The sequence below is a fragment of the Manis javanica genome, chromosome 3, assembly GCF_040802235.1.
Source record: "Manis javanica isolate MJ-LG chromosome 3, MJ_LKY, whole genome shotgun sequence".
NCBI classification, from domain to species: domain Eukaryota; kingdom Metazoa; phylum Chordata; class Mammalia; order Pholidota; family Manidae; genus Manis; species Manis javanica.
This window is the reverse complement of record NC_133158.1, coordinates 47942825-47957762: the sequence shown is the minus strand read 5'-3', so window position 1 is coordinate 47957762 and position 14938 is coordinate 47942825. Positions and strand designations below refer to the sequence as shown.

At 45.5% G+C, this 14938-nt stretch overlaps 1 protein-coding gene and 1 long non-coding RNA gene across 3 annotated transcripts; one reads left to right on the top strand and one right to left on the bottom strand.

Annotated features, from left to right (window-relative positions):
• Positions 1–6585: 6585 nt before the first annotated feature.
• Positions 6586–14109, top strand: LOC108396125 (carbonyl reductase [NADPH] 1-like). The gene is made up of 3 exons (XM_017658857.3): positions 6586–7056; positions 7591–7698; positions 12963–14109. Exons 1-3 carry the CDS (start codon positions 6768–6770, stop codon positions 13454–13456), a joined length of 891 nt encoding a protein of 296 aa, XP_017514346.2. The 5' UTR covers positions 6586–6767; the 3' UTR covers positions 13457–14109.
• LOC140848372 (uncharacterized) lies at positions 7056–12967 on the bottom strand. 2 transcript variants are annotated; one of them, XR_012129142.1, is made up of 4 exons: positions 12736–12967; positions 11125–11201; positions 9783–9924; positions 7056–7326 (listed from the first exon to the last, which is right to left on the bottom strand). It is a non-coding gene; the product is annotated as an uncharacterized lncRNA (long non-coding RNA). The 2 variants fall into 2 exon arrangements; XR_012129141.1 differs by having other exon boundaries at positions 11125–12967.
• Positions 14110–14938: the final 829 nt, after the last annotated feature.

Below are 14938 nucleotides of genomic sequence, written 5' to 3'. Positions count from 1 at the left end.
CTGGGAGCTTGCCCTTTCACTCTGAAGTGGGATCACTGAATGCTGTGTCCTGCTGGGCCCAGGGAACCTCATCTGGAGAGGCCGACCAAGGGAGGGGGCAGGACAAATCCTTCCGGGATACTTGGCTCCTCCTAGGGAGAGACACAGGCGGGGCTTCTCTCTCTAGGAATCACAGCACTGCCTCCTGGAAGCCATTTTTATGCAGGTTCCTCATACTATAACCAGACCTGAAGCATGTGCCCTCACTCACCTCGTAGGTTCATAGGCCTGTTTGCCTTCCACACTAGCTCTCCATGTGCCGCCTGCACCACAGCACGGCCATGTGGTCAAACACTGCATTGTCCTGGGCCAGCGGGTACATCAGCCTGGCCATCATACACCACCTGTGCCAGCAGTTCTGGGAGATGTGGTGCTGATGACACAGGATACACCATGGGGCTGGGCAGCCATGCAGTCGGCTGCAGGCTGAGCACCTGAGCCTGTGCTTCTACCTGATGGACTTAGACAACTGCACAACATCCATGCCCTGCATGACTTCCTGTGCAGAGTACAGGGGCGTCAACGTGCTGGCCAATATCATGGGCACTGTATTCAAGAGTAAGGGGCCGGATGCTGGGAAGGGAGGCCTTCAGGAGGGTGTCCAGCCAGGGTGGGCTGGAGCTGTCCTGAACCACTGCTGTAGGACCATTAGCTCCTATGGGATTTACAAGGGGCTCCCTAGGGACGGAGGTCAGACTCCAGGCATCAGGGACGTCCAATCCCCTGAGACATGCAAACCATTCCAGTGGGATGACCTTTGCTTATCATGGAGCAGACCCAGGGAATTCATCTAGATTTTCTCAGTCTGTCTGATTGGACTCTGGAGCAGTCCGATGAATTTTTAACCTTTTTTGAAATACAGAGGAAATTGCAAAGGATGATGCACAGAGATCCCATCCTGCACCCTTCCCTTAGTCTTCTTTAATGGGGCCATCTTACACACATTACAGCATTAAAGAGCCAGGAACCTGACACTGACACAATACTGTTAACAGGACCCAGGCCATACTTACAACTGATCACATTTCACTGGAAAGAAAATAGTCTATGATTCTATGGAGTTTTCCCACTTGGCTGCTATCTAGTAACTCTGTTCTCTAACTGCCCTGAAAGCTCATGATCCCACACCCTTACCTATTCAAGCAGAAGTGGTAATGAAAACCAACCAACTTGTTTGGTCCCTGAGCTGCCTGCCCAGAGCTGCTGCCTCTAGTGGGACCCCAAGGGGAGTCTGGTGAGCAGCCCCCACGGAGCGTGTCTGGCAGGATCGGGCCCTGCTGCCCCTGACCTCATCCCCAGGCCTACCCCCTCTCCCTGCTCTGGTACACTGACCCCTGTGGTGTCTCCTCAGGTCCAGGGGCCCCTTTCCCAGGACTACACACTCGTCAGTGGCCATCGGTGCTTCTGTCCCTTGAACAACCACCTCTTTCTCTTCCTCAGCTCTTCAGTCAAGGTTCGCCCACAGGCCCTTGACTTGCTCCCCGCCCCTCACTCGTGGGCTTCCATAAGCATGCCTTCCTGCCCTCTCTCTCCCCTCCCTTTGCTCTCAGGGTGATCTTATTCAGGCTAGTAGAGCCGTAACCTCCCCAGTTTATTTGCCTTGCCTTAGCTGTATCACCTGACTAGAACACTCCCAGAGCCCCATATTTCTCCTCCTGCCTGTTTTCCTCCCCCTCACGTCCACCCATCTCAGCTGAGTCACTCCACCTAAAACACTTCCAAGAACACTCATCCGTTCCTCAGATCGCCTGGCTCGCTGGCTCACCGCCCTTGGCCCAGGACCCTCAAAGACAACATGACTCTTACTTATTATCATTTATCTGATCCTAAGAGTTGTCCCACTCAGTTTTCCCCAAGCCTCTCCAGCCCTACAGTACATGGTCAGCTGTCATTTCAGGGCAATTATAAACCCTCCTAAGGACACATCTTGAGTCTTTTCCTTCTTGGGCATTGTCTGCACGCTCTGCATGCTTACTCCCCCCACCGCAGCCCCAAAGTCCAAGCCATTAGCATGACTGTAGATCTCTTTGTCATCTGACCTGCCTACCTGAAAGCTCATGTTAGTGCAAATATTCTAGACAAACAAACTATTGTATTACTTGCTGGAAAACTACTACAATACTTACCTTAAGGTTGGGGGGGGGACTGGGAACCACCCATTAAATGCACCAGTTAAAACAAGCAGATAGGATTAGAAAGATTAGGAGGTCTGGCTTAGAATTGATGACAATCATGTACAGTCTACTCTCAGATTGGCCCACTTCCCAGTACTGTCCTCTGGAAAGTTCAACCAGTTCTTCTATGACATTGGTTCACTAAGGCCTCAAAGGTCAGCTCTTTCAAGCATCACGTGACTCCTTTACTCTTGAGGGTAGGAATGGAAGGCCGTGTGACACTGCCCACGATCAACATGTATTCCTCTTTGAACCCGTACCTTACTTAACAGAGCCGTGTTCATTCTTTCGTGTTGCCTTGCTCCATAAAGAGAAAGGTGTGCGCCCCCAGATTTGCTAAGGCAAATCTGTAGTCAAATACTGTAATCAAAGCATCAATCTTGCCTTACAAGCCAGAGTTCATGGAAATATTAATACATGCAGTATTCTAGATATGAGAACAAAGTCCTCCCATGACTTAGGGAGAAGGGCAGCCTCAGCAGTTCATAGGATCTTGACTTTCCTCTGCCCTCTCTGGAGAGAAAACCTGGGAGCAGTCCTTGCTAAGGTGCCAAAAGCAAATACTGTCCCTCCTCCCCCATATCTCAGAACTTGGAATACAAGGAACAATCTGGAGTGTTTGCACATAATCTATGTGAGGAGCAGAAAATATCCAGATTGGGAAGGTGCAGTTTGATTTTGGATGCAGAAGGGGAAATGGAAAAAGGGTCTCCTTACAGTGAACTTAAGAAGTGCTGAGGGAAACTGATAGGTTTCTTTTTACACCTCTTCTTTCCATTTTTAAAGAGAATTTTACTGGGATACTTTAGGCACAAAAAAGATAAGCTTTGCAATGTTCAGGTGCCCCCCACAGAGTTTACCAATCTCTCCTGAGGCCTTTCAAATCCCGTGGCTTGGTCACCTCATCTCCCTTTCCTTCCACGAAAGTCACATTCGTCCTCAGTTTGAAGAAAGCTGTAGGCTGTTATTCTGCAGTTTCTCTTGACATTATACGATGCACTTATTTTTAAAAGAACTTAGGGTAAAAACATCTCTGATGAATCAAATAAACATCTGAAATCTGGGCCTTCTTGTTCATCATATAGCAGCTTGGAAAGTACAAGGCAGAAATAAAAGATCTTAAGGCTACTCTTACCATATAACCTTTAAAGACAATGTTTTTAACCTTGTCTGAGAAGGTACCACTTCTCACAGTCCTTACATTCCAGGTAGCACTTTCTGTAAAAACCACTTTCATTTTCTTCTGTAAAATCCGTTTTCATTTTCTTATGGAGTTTTTGGGTAAGCCTCTGTATTACACTCACATCTGAGACATAACAATACGATAAATTTCAAGACTGTATCATGTCCTTCACACGTAGAAGAGGTTTCCATTAATCCTCAAAGCAACTGGTAATTGTCTCTCAAATGACAAAATCTTACCAATTCTGGTGTTTCTCACTGTTGTGCACACCCATCTATGAAACAATATGCATAGAATTAGGCAGGGGGTCTGTTTCTAGGACACTGAGCTTTATAGTTCTTAAATGCTGCAGCCCAGAACTGCAGCAGAAGTTTACAAGTGAGACCATCACAGAGGAGGAGCTGGTGGGGCTCATGAACAAGTTCATGGAAGATACAATAAATGGGGGGCACTTGAAAGAGATCTGGCTTTATAAGAATGTCGCCTCATAAACAGGGTCAAAGCTCAGCATCACAGTCCTGTCCAGAATCCAGGCCCAGAAACTGAGCAAGCAAGATGGGAGAGAAGGATCTCCTGAATGCCTGCAGCCCTGGGTGGGTGAGAACCAACCCGGGGGTACCCATGGCCACCAAAAGCCTGGACGAAGGAGGGGAGACCCCATGTACTTGGCCCTTTTGACCTCCATTGCTGAGGGGTTTCAGGAACAGTTTGTCATGGGAAAGAAAGTTGAACAATGGGAACCCAGCTCAGAACTCCCTCTGTGGCCCCAAATGTGTGAACTGCCATGATTTGACCAATAGGATATTTAGACTGTCAGAAACATCTCTCATCCAAACAAGCAAATAAGCAAATCTGCCTGTGGGGTATTCAGTGGGCTATCAATCTTCAGTGATATACATGATGGACAAGTGGAAGAGGACAAAAATGATTGAAAATCTTAGATGATTAAGCATCATCATAGATGTCCACTTGTGTAGATTATTTATATGCCAAACTGGTCAGGTATCTAATAGACCTAGAAGTTAGGTAGAGAAGGGACAGGATAACTCAGGAATCAGCAAACACTATAGAAATAGCAAGATAATAAGTATTAGTGTCTTTGCAGGCCACATGATCTTGTTGGAACTACTCAGATCTGGTGCTGCAGCAAAGAGGTACACAGAGACAATAGATAAACCAGCGAGGGTGGCTGGGTTTGGCCTGCTGCTTGTACTTTACTAGCCTCTAATACTACCTGAACAACCTGTGTGTTCTCCTTAAAACCAAACTGATTAGGATAAAAACAATAGCAATGTACAATGGGAATAGTCTCCTGTATGAAAGATTCATCCTAAAGGAATGTGAGACAATGGAGAAAACGGAATATGGATTGGATATTACTCTCAGGATGATTTTTCACTCTCACCAGGGATTTTCCAGCTTGCCAGAAAGGAGATGACCTCTGAAGCAAGGGTAGAGCCATTATTTAAAAGTGAGGCTTATTCAAAGCAAAACAGAAAGAACAAAATAGCAGTAGATTCATAGACACTGAGAAGGGGCTAGTGCTTATTAAGGTGGGAGAAGTTGGGGAGGTAGGGGGAGGGGCAGGAAGGGGATTAAGGGGCACAATAATTCACAATCACAATATAAGGTGGTCACAGGGACAGTAGTACAGCACAGAGAATACAGTTAATGATTCGGTAACATCTCACTATGTTGATAGTGACCCCACTAGAGGGGGGGAGGATTTAATAAGATGGATAACTGTTGAACCACTGTGTTGTACATTTGAAACCAACATAAGATTGCATATCAATGATACTGTAATAATAATAAAAAAAGGAATATGACAGGAATGGAGTAAAACACATTGGACTAAAACAAAAAGCAGCAGAAAACCAGAACCACCATGAATCCACAATGATACAAACAAAATATAAAAGCAAAAAAATTTTTAAATATAAATAAATAAATAAAAGTGAGGTTTATTTTACAAGTTTCAGCCTCAACAGGGATGTGAATTTGTTATGAGAATTTCTTGGAAGGATGTAAAAGAAACGCATTCCTGGGAATTGTGAGGAAACCAACAGGCCAGGTGTGGGGGAACGACTGGGACAAGTGCAGCTCGGCGAGTAAATGAGTTTTACAAAAGGGGTTAAGTAGTGGGTAGTGGACAACATTCCAGCAGCTGGTCTACCAAAGTTGCCTCACCCTGCCCATTAGGCCAGGGGGAGGGTGGAATTCTATCCTGTCTTCTTGAGTTTTTGCAGATTCAGTAAATATTCTTGCAGTCCTGGGATTGCCAGCCTGCAGGCTGAGGCGAGGGGAGTAGGCCCCCACCCCTTCCCTAGGAATGCAGCCCAGCAGTTTGTCTTTTAAAATAGCTACTTCAGTCAAACTGGCTTTGAGTCAGGTTTCAGAGGATCATCTGTATTACAGAATTTCCTTCCCTTTAATTTGTTTGTCTAAACTGACACCAGAGGGTCGTCCGTGTCTGTGTCAGGATCATAGCATCTCAACTGCTGGTTCAGAAATGTATTCTTGTATCACAAAGATGCTTTTCTTTTTCTCTTTTAATACCTTAAAAATAACTATATCTATGACTTATTAACTCTGACCTAGGAAGAAATCAAAAGGTTGGATTTTTAGCAAACTTAAAGAGTATGTGTCCACGAAACAAAAAGGCTCGTGCACACAGGAGGCGCTCATAAACACCCCCTCCCCTCCTGGGGGACACCTGGACTCACAGTGAGAGAGGCCCAGCCCACAGTGAAAGTCTAATCACAGGACGTACTTTCTCTAATTTTCTGTCATGAGTTTCTCTTAAGAAAGCAAGGGGATCACTGTCCTCAGAAGCAGTTACCCTGTCCAGGTGAAAACATCGGGATTTAGGGAAACCAAGCAAACGCATTCTGCAGGGTGATGGGTCCCAAACCAGGCAGTTGCTCTGCATCCTCTTTCTCTGCTTGCCTTTTCCCAAAACAGTTTCACTTCAATTGCCTAGAGTCTCTACCTCCTACTGAGCCGTCACCGACCTGGGCTGGGGTGGGGAAGCGCGCCTCTCCTGTCGTGGACCATTTCCTGGCTCTGAAGCAGGGTCCTAGAAGTGCTGTGCCTGGTTAAGCCTGGGTGCCTCCCCGGTCAGATGCAAACCAAGAGTGGGAGGAGCAGGAAACCTGGAACAATCTGCCCCACGTTGGAGGGAGGGGCCAGGGCGGGGCTTTGGCCTCTAAGAGTTAGTACGTGGGTTCCCAGAAGCCATTCATTTTCTTCATCTTCTCTGACTGTGGGCAGTACTCCCCAGCAGGTGTTCTGGAGGCCCACAGCCCAGTCTCTCCAAACACCACCACCCCGGCTCCCCTACCACACCCCCAACACCCCCAAGCCCAGCCATGTCGTCCTGCAGCCGCGTGGCGCTGGTCACGGGGGCCAACAAGGGCATTGGCTTGGCCATTGTGCGCGACCTGTGCCGGCAGTTCCCAGGGGACGTGGTGCTCACAGCGCGGGACGCGGGGCGGGGCCAGGCGGCCGTGCAGCAGCTGCAGGCTGAGGGCCTGAGCCCGCGCTTCCACCTGCTGGACATCTGCAACCCGCAGAGCATCCAGGCCCTGCGGGACTTCCTGCTCAAGGAGTACGGGGGCCTCAACATGCTGGTCAACAACGCGGCCATCAGCTTCTGGGGTAAGTGCATGTGGAGGGGCCTCTGTGAGAGCGTCCAGCCAGGATGGGCTACGGCTGGTCCCGAACCGCTGCTGTGGCACCATTAGCTCCTCTGGAACCTACAAGGGAGTCCCTGGGAAGGAGAACACACACGAGGCATCAGGGTCAGCCGAACCCAAGATTTGTAAGACTTTCTGTCCATGAAGACGGCAGAATGCTGGATCAGACCTCCTCCAGGCTTCTGCACTTTCTGTCAGATTGGCCTTTAGAAAAGGCTGGTGAATTTTTAACCTATTTGGAAATAAAAAAGAAATTGCCAAAAAGTCATAGAAATCTCACCCTATACTCTTCACTTAACCTTCCATAATGGTGCCAACTTATGCACTATACAGCGTTAGAGAGCCAGGAAATTGACATTGACACAATACTGTTAACAGAACCCAGACCTTACTTACCATGGACCATGTTTCACAGGAAAGAAAATTTTGTATCATTGAACCGAATTCTACCACAGGGCTACTATTTAGTAACTCTCTTCTCTTTCTCCCCTAAAAGTTGATGATCCCACACCCTTACCTATTCAAGCAGAAATGGCAATGAAAACCAACTTTTTTGGTACCCGAGATGTCTGCATGGAGCTGCTGCCTCTCGTGAGACCTCAAGGTGAGTCTGGTGAGCAGCCCCCACTGAGTGTCTCTGGCAGGATCGGGCCCCACTGCCCCTGACCTCATCCCCAGCCCTGCCCCCTCTCCATGCTCTGCTACACTGGTCCCCAGGTGTGTCTTCTCAGGGCCAGGGGCCCCTCTCCCAGGACTACACACTTGTGTGACCACTGGTGCTTCTGTTCCCTGCACAACTGCCTCTTTCTCTTCCTCAGCTCTTCAGTCAAGGTTTCCCCACAGGCCTTTTACTTGCTCCCTGACCCGCACTCATGGGGGTCCCTAAGCGTGCCTTCCTGCCCTCTCTCCTCCCTCTTTCTCTGAGTGGTCTTATTCAGGCTAATGATGTCTTCACCTCCCCGATTTATTAGGCTCCGAGAAACATCTTAACCTGCCTACATATTACAGAACTCCAGACACACAAGTATCTATTACTGCCTGTCCGTCTTCTGTGATGGCCAACATTGTCCCTGAATATACCCCTATCTAAAACATTTCCAGAACACATTCATCCTTTTCAAAAACCATCTTGCTCGCTGACCTAATCCTAGCCGCAGGATGCTGGAGGCCACCATGCCCACTTTCTATTTTCAGTAACCAGATCCCATGGCTTATCCACCTGAGTTTCTCCCCAGGCCTCTTCCTCCAGCCCAGCTGTACACAGGTGCTCAGCTTTCAATTTGGAACAACTGTAACCCCTCCCAAGGTACCTCTTTCATGAGGCTCTTCCTTACTGGGCATTCTCTGCATACTTACTTCACCTCAAAGTCCAAGCCCTTGGTGTGGCTTGTAGTTCTCTCTGCCATCCAACCTGCCTTTCGCCCGTGTTAACTCTCCTGCACCAGAACTAATAGTCTGCACAAAACAAACTATCATATTACTTTGGAAGTAAACTCCTACAATACCTATCCCAAGGTGTGAGATGGGATGGAGAACCACCGACCATTCAATACACCAAATAATATGAGCTTTAGAAAGATTAAGAGGTCTGGCTTGGAATTGACAACATTCATGTACATTTATTCTCAATTCCACCCCGTTTCCCTGTGCTGTCCTCCAGAAAAGTTCTTTTACTTCTAAGACTTAGTTCACTAGGGCCTCATAGGGCAGTTCTTTTGAATCACCCCACATTCCATGTGTATTCACTTGGAACTCATACTATTGACTTCTAGTTATTATTGCCCTTCATTAACTGAGCTGTGTGGCTCTTATTATGTAGCCTGGCCAAGGAGGAGGATGGATTTCACCCCCAGATTTGCTAAGGGAGGGCTTATTCAACCTATTGATTTTGCCTCTGGAAACCAGAGTCGATGAAATATAAATACATGTGATATTCTATGTGTGAAAGCAGCATTTTCTAACCTTTTGAAATAGGAGAGTTCTACCACTATTTGAGGACAACAGTTCATGTTATCATGACTTTCTTCTGCCCTCTGTGGGGAGAAAGATCTGGCAGACCTTCTAGCTAATGTAACCAAAGTCCAGTCCTGGCCCTCCTTGCCCATATTGCACAACCTGGGATATAAAGAACAATCTGGAATGGTTTCCACAAAATCTCAGTGGGTAGTAGAAAACATCCAAAAAGGAAATGTTCTGGGCTTGGGGATATTTTTTGTTGTTGTTTTTGTTTTGTCTTTTCCATGGAAGGAGAAAAGGAAGGACTATGGTGACTTCAATGAATATTGAAGGATTATAGATGTGGATTTCTTCCTATTGTTTTCTCCCTTCTTTAAAAAGAGTTATTCTGAAATACTCTCTCTACACAAAAGATAAGAATTTACAATACCCAGGTACCTATCACAGAACTTAACCCATCAATCAATATCTAGTCTTTTTAAATCCCTCCCCCTTAACCATCTCATTTCACTCCTATTCCTCCAAAGTCTCCTTCATATTGAGTGTGAAGAATGGCTGTAGAGAGCAATTTTTCTATCTCTTTAAACTATAATATATATTTATTTTGAAAGATATTGGGGGAAAGCCACCTCTGAGGAATCAAACATTTGAAATCTGGACTCTCTTTTTTATCACATATTAGCATTAAAAGGTTAAGGAGGAAATAAACAGTCTTGTTGAAGTTACACTTACCAAGTAAACCTTTAAAGAACAGGTTTTCCAACTTGACTTAAGAAGCTACTACGTTTCAGCTCCTAAATTGTGAGAAACCACTAGAGGAAGCTGGGATGATAATCATTCTAAAGGACTCTTCGGCCTCTGACATTTTTTGGATCTAGAAGAATGGGTGGATGGACATTCCATTATGCAAAGTGCTAAACATTTTATATACTGAACTGATGAAGAACTGCGGGCATAACATATCTCAAGGTGACATGCCCAGCTGGAGGCAGACTTACACAGGTGGCATCCAACCTGGTTGTTTTTCCTACTACTCAGTGGTCCTCCAATAGTTTACGTCAAAGATCCTGATCCTCAGGTGAAGCCTTACTCAGTCGCACCAAGGTGACAGTCAACAAAATAAGTCAACTAGACTAGGACCAATGTCTTCCTTAGTACAGGGCCCCAGACACCTTGGGGAAACCCAAAGGGCACATTTTAACATGGCAGGATTTCTTCAAAACTTCTCATCAGCCCAGAAACTTAAGTACAAGTACTGTTGGAATTAGAAAAGATGGACTTAGAAGGGACTCTGATGAATGTGAAATCAGAAAAGGTCTAGAGAAGCAGATGTGGACTCATCACCTCTGAATAGACTGTGCGTATCAAGTAAAGCTTTAGAGTATGCCCCTGGTAGTGAGATGAGGTCTACAATACCCCTTGTTGTCCAGATCGCTCTGGCTCTGGCGCTGGGTAGTAGACCTGGGGAGGGAAGAGGAGATGCAGGGGCAGAGCCCAGAGGGGCCAGTCTCCCCCACGTATCTCTGGAGCAGGACTGAGGGTCAAGCCCTGGTACATTGCCTGTGTGTTTTCATATTCACTCTTTTGAAGGAAAACATGGCCTCCCTTAAAAAACTACCTGGTCAGATTCAGAATAATGGTCTGGATCCAATGAAAGCCCCACCAGTAAAAGGGGTGGGTGTCATGCTTTTACCTCCAAGTGAAGTGACTGTTAAAGGGCAAATGTTTCACACACATGTCCTTAGCCCTGTAATGGCATGATGGCCCATAGCGTTTCTTAGAAGAGTAGCTGTGGGCATTCCAGTGTGCTGTCCTGAAATGCCATGTGAACGCCTTAAGCACACTCCAGGGACAAAAAGTATTTGGACCCAAACCTGTGCTGCCTAACCTCCAAGTGCTCCCAGCTTCCTGTGGGTTTCCTGTCCTGAGATGTGAGACCACAAGGGTTTACAGTCTCACCCAGCTGTGTGGGGAGGCCTCAGGTGCTGCCCTGCCCCCTTGGGGGTGTGGTCAGTGGGTGGGACAGCTTGGGGGGAAGGGAGACCCGGATGCAGCCCCAGACCCAGGAATTTACCTACAAAGGGCTGTGGCCTCCGCAGTCAGACTTCCCTAGTGCACACAGTAAGTATTTCCACAGCTGATCTAGACTTCCTGTGATAGATAGAAAAGAATACAGGTCATCACTTCCTTACAGAGTATAAACAGCCCACAGAGGGTTGCTAGAGTATCTCCGTCTTCTGTCTAGACTAAAGGTACATGAAAAAATGGCTTTAAGGCCCAATAACTAATTGTAGCTGTCTTTATGGTGTATCAGTTTTCTACTCTGGCTTTCTTTCTTGCTTTGTTTTTTCCTACACACACTTGTGTGTGTTGTATTTCTGACTTATGAAAGGTGTGTTACTTTTCTTATGAGTGGCTAGATGATATTTTAGAACATTACATGCTATTAGGAACTTTGAGGAATATTACTAAAATATTGACAAAGAAATTCGATTTCTTCTTACACTTTACGTGTTCTGGATGAAATGAAGGACTGGAAACTGACCTATTTCTAAAATGCATTCATCTTAGAAGACTGTTGGAAGATTAATGAGACTTTCTTTAATTCATTTTAATTATCTCAAAGGTCTTTTTATAAGAGTAATTCTACCATGAGTTATTTTTTTTTTAGTTAAATTTTTTGCATGGGCACTTCTTTAGTGGTATGGAGGTCAAAGTTACATACTGATGACAGCCTTTCCTGGATATTTGTATTAAAAAGGGAGAGTTTCATAATTGTCCTGATCTCTTATTGGTGGTATGGTATCACAACTTTGTTATAACATCTAAAAAATTCATTAAATAGAGAAAATGTAAACTATTTACACATGTTAACATAAATTCATGTTTATGAATATGAACTACATTGTCCAAAAAACAATTAATGAGCAACAGCATCACTACAGGCTTTTGATGGCCTTATTATGATGTAATTCACATACTGAACACTTCACCTATTTAATGTACACAACTCAAAGGTGTTAGTTCATATGCACAGTTGTGACCCATCAGTAAATCAAGATTAGAACATTTTCATCACCCAAAAAGAATCCCTGTGCCCCTACCTATCAACACTCTGCTCCCCCATTCCTCCTGGCCCCGAGCAACCACTAATGTGCATTCTATGTCCAGATGTTACTGCTCTGGACATCCCATATAAACAGAATCATAAATACGAAGCTTGTGATTGGCCTCTGTCACGATGTGCTCAAGCCTCATCGGTGTGGCGGCATGGGGCAGCAGGTCATTCCTTTTTCAAGCATCCATTAAAGTGTCCACGTTTCCACTGTCCCACCCCGGGACCGTGTTGTCAGGCCGTTAGTCACTGCTCCTGAGTTTATAAAGACCCAAACTAGAGAAAAATGCACACAATTCAGCCCATTCAGCTGATTTGTTTCTCCCCTGGCTAGAGCAGAGCAGCAGCCTTCCAAATGAGATGCCTTGGGACTGCCATCACTAAACCAATCAGCTCTCTGCTGCTCAGTAGACCCCTGTTGATAGATTATGTGGCTGTGAGGTTCTCAGTTGGACCCAAAGGCAGCCAAGGGGGAACAAGATTATCTCCTCATGAATGCAATGAGCATTCCCCTTAGCATGTTCCCACATATACCATTTTCATTTTCTCACAGTACTTCTGAGTACTCACAGTTTTACTAAGAATCCACTCCACATTATAGCATTCCTCTACTTCATCTGAGGCTTTATGGTATGACAAGTTCCAAGATGGTATCATGTCCTTCACTCATTGTGGCAATCTTCATTAATGCTCATAACACTGGGAACGGCCTCTCAACTAGAAAAAATTCCAGCAGTTTTGGTATTTATCATTCCTCTGCAAACCTCCTGTGTAATTACTTATGTGTTGAATTTCAGGCAGAGTGGTGAATCTCTCTAGCACACTGAGCTTGGTAGCTCTTAAACACTGCAGCCCAGAACTGCAGCAGAAGTTTACAAGTGAGACCATCACAGAGGAGGAGCTGGTGGGGCTCATGAATAAGTTCATGGAAGATACAAAGAATGGAGTGCACATGAAGGAGGGCTGGCCTCATATGAGATTTGCTCCCTATTCAGTGTCAAAGCTCGGTGTCACTGTCCTGTCCAGAATTCAGGCCCGGAAACTGAGTGAGCAGAGGACAGGGGACAAGATACTCCTGAATTCCTGCTGCCCTGGTTGGGTGAGAACCAACATGGGGGGACCCGAGGCCTTGAAAAGCCCAGAAGAAGGAGCAAAGACCCCCGTGTACTTGGCCCTTTTACCCTCAGATGCTGACGGGCCTCACGGACAGTTTGTCATGGAGAAGAAAGTTGAGCAATGGGAACCCAGCTCCGAGCTCCCTCCGTGGCTCCAATTACATAAACCACTTTGATTTGGTCAAAAGTATGTGTACCCTGTCAAAAATATCCCTATAAAAAAAAGAAAAAGAAATCAATTTATCCCTAGAGAGTACCTCTTTGACTTGGGTATGTCTCAGTAGTTGAGCTGTGGTATCTCTGTGGTATGGGGGAAAAGAAAGGGGATAAGAAGACAACAATAAATGACAATCTGAGATGAATAAGTGGTTCTTTACAAATGTCTGTTTGCGCTGTCTGCTTACATGCCAACCAGCTCAGGTAACTAAAGACCTAAAGGTTAGGTCAAGAGAAGGGACAGGATAACTCAGGGGTCAGCAAACATTATAGAAAGAGACAGATAGTAATGATTTTTGGCTTTGCAGACTGTGTGGTCTTGTGGGAACTACTCAGATCCGCTGTTGTACCAGGAAAGTAGCCAGAGACAACATGTAGAACAGTAAGGGGGCTGGATTTGGCCTGTCACCTTTAGTTTACCAGCCTCTAGAAATTACCTGAAAAACACCACAAAGGGAAAGCATCTGTTGTGGTTTATTTAAACACCACACTGTCAGGGATAAATATGTCAAATGTGAAATGTGAGTGGGCTCTCCTATGAAAGATACATCCACAGGGAATCAGTGACAGTAGGAAGAAATAAATATAGACTGGGTATTAGTGGTTATAAGAGAATTATTATCAAAGCTGTCCATAATGAATTAGGTATTGAGTGTCATGAGTCATGAGGTCTCTGGCATTATCATGGTTCACAGGAATATATACAGAAGATAAATGCATAACTATAGTAACATGTTCATAACTGATGAACCTAGTTTGTGGATGTATGGATGACTACACTACCATTCTTTCAGTTTTTCCATTTGAAAGTTTTTAGATCAACATCTAAAAATATAAAAGAACTGACTCTGCCACCTTACTGCACGACCTTGAGGAAAATACTGCATCATACTGAATCTCAATTTCCTCCACTGTGAAATGGGCATGAGAGTCATAGCATTGCTGTGGAGATTGAAGGTATTGATATAGGTGAAATGTTGAAAGCACATTGGAAAGAAAAGCATGTTCTCATGTGAGTGCCTATAAGTGGCCCTAACACAGCAGGGCAGTGAGGAGAAGCTTCTCCCTGCCCGACACCAAGCCTGGCCCCCTGGGCCCCAGGGAGGGCACCCCATGGGTTCCCCTCACAGAAGTATCCAAGAAAAGATGCAAAGATGCCTCTCCTCTCATGATTATTTTCACTCTTCACCAGTGATTTTCAAGCTTATGGGGAGAAAAAGTGATGGCCCCTAAAGCAATTTCCTTATTTTAAAAGGGAGTATTATTCTGCAAGACTCACCCTCAATAGGGCTGTGAAGTTCCCCCCCCCCCCCATTACTTTGTTTTTCTAAACTGGCCTCAGAGGAACGTCAGTGTCAAGGTCAGGACCAGAGCATCTCAGCTACTAGTTTTAAATGCATTCGGGTATCACACAGATGTTGTTTTTTCTTAAACTTTAAAAG

What these genes read in the sequence shown, in the direction of transcription:
- LOC108396125 (XM_017658857.3), top strand. Translation starts at nt 6,768, where the DNA reads ATGTCGTCCTGCAGCCGCGTGGCGCTGGTCACGGGGGCCAACAAGGGC. An exon ending in CGCGGCCATCAGCTTCTGGG is followed by an intron (nt 7,057 to 7,590) that starts GTAAGTGCATGT and finishes CTCCCCTAAAAG; the next exon opens with TTGATGATCCCACACCCTTA. An exon ending in GCCTCTCGTGAGACCTCAAG is followed by an intron (nt 7,699 to 12,962) that starts GTGAGTCTGGTG and finishes GTTGAATTTCAG; the next exon opens with GCAGAGTGGTGAATCTCTCT.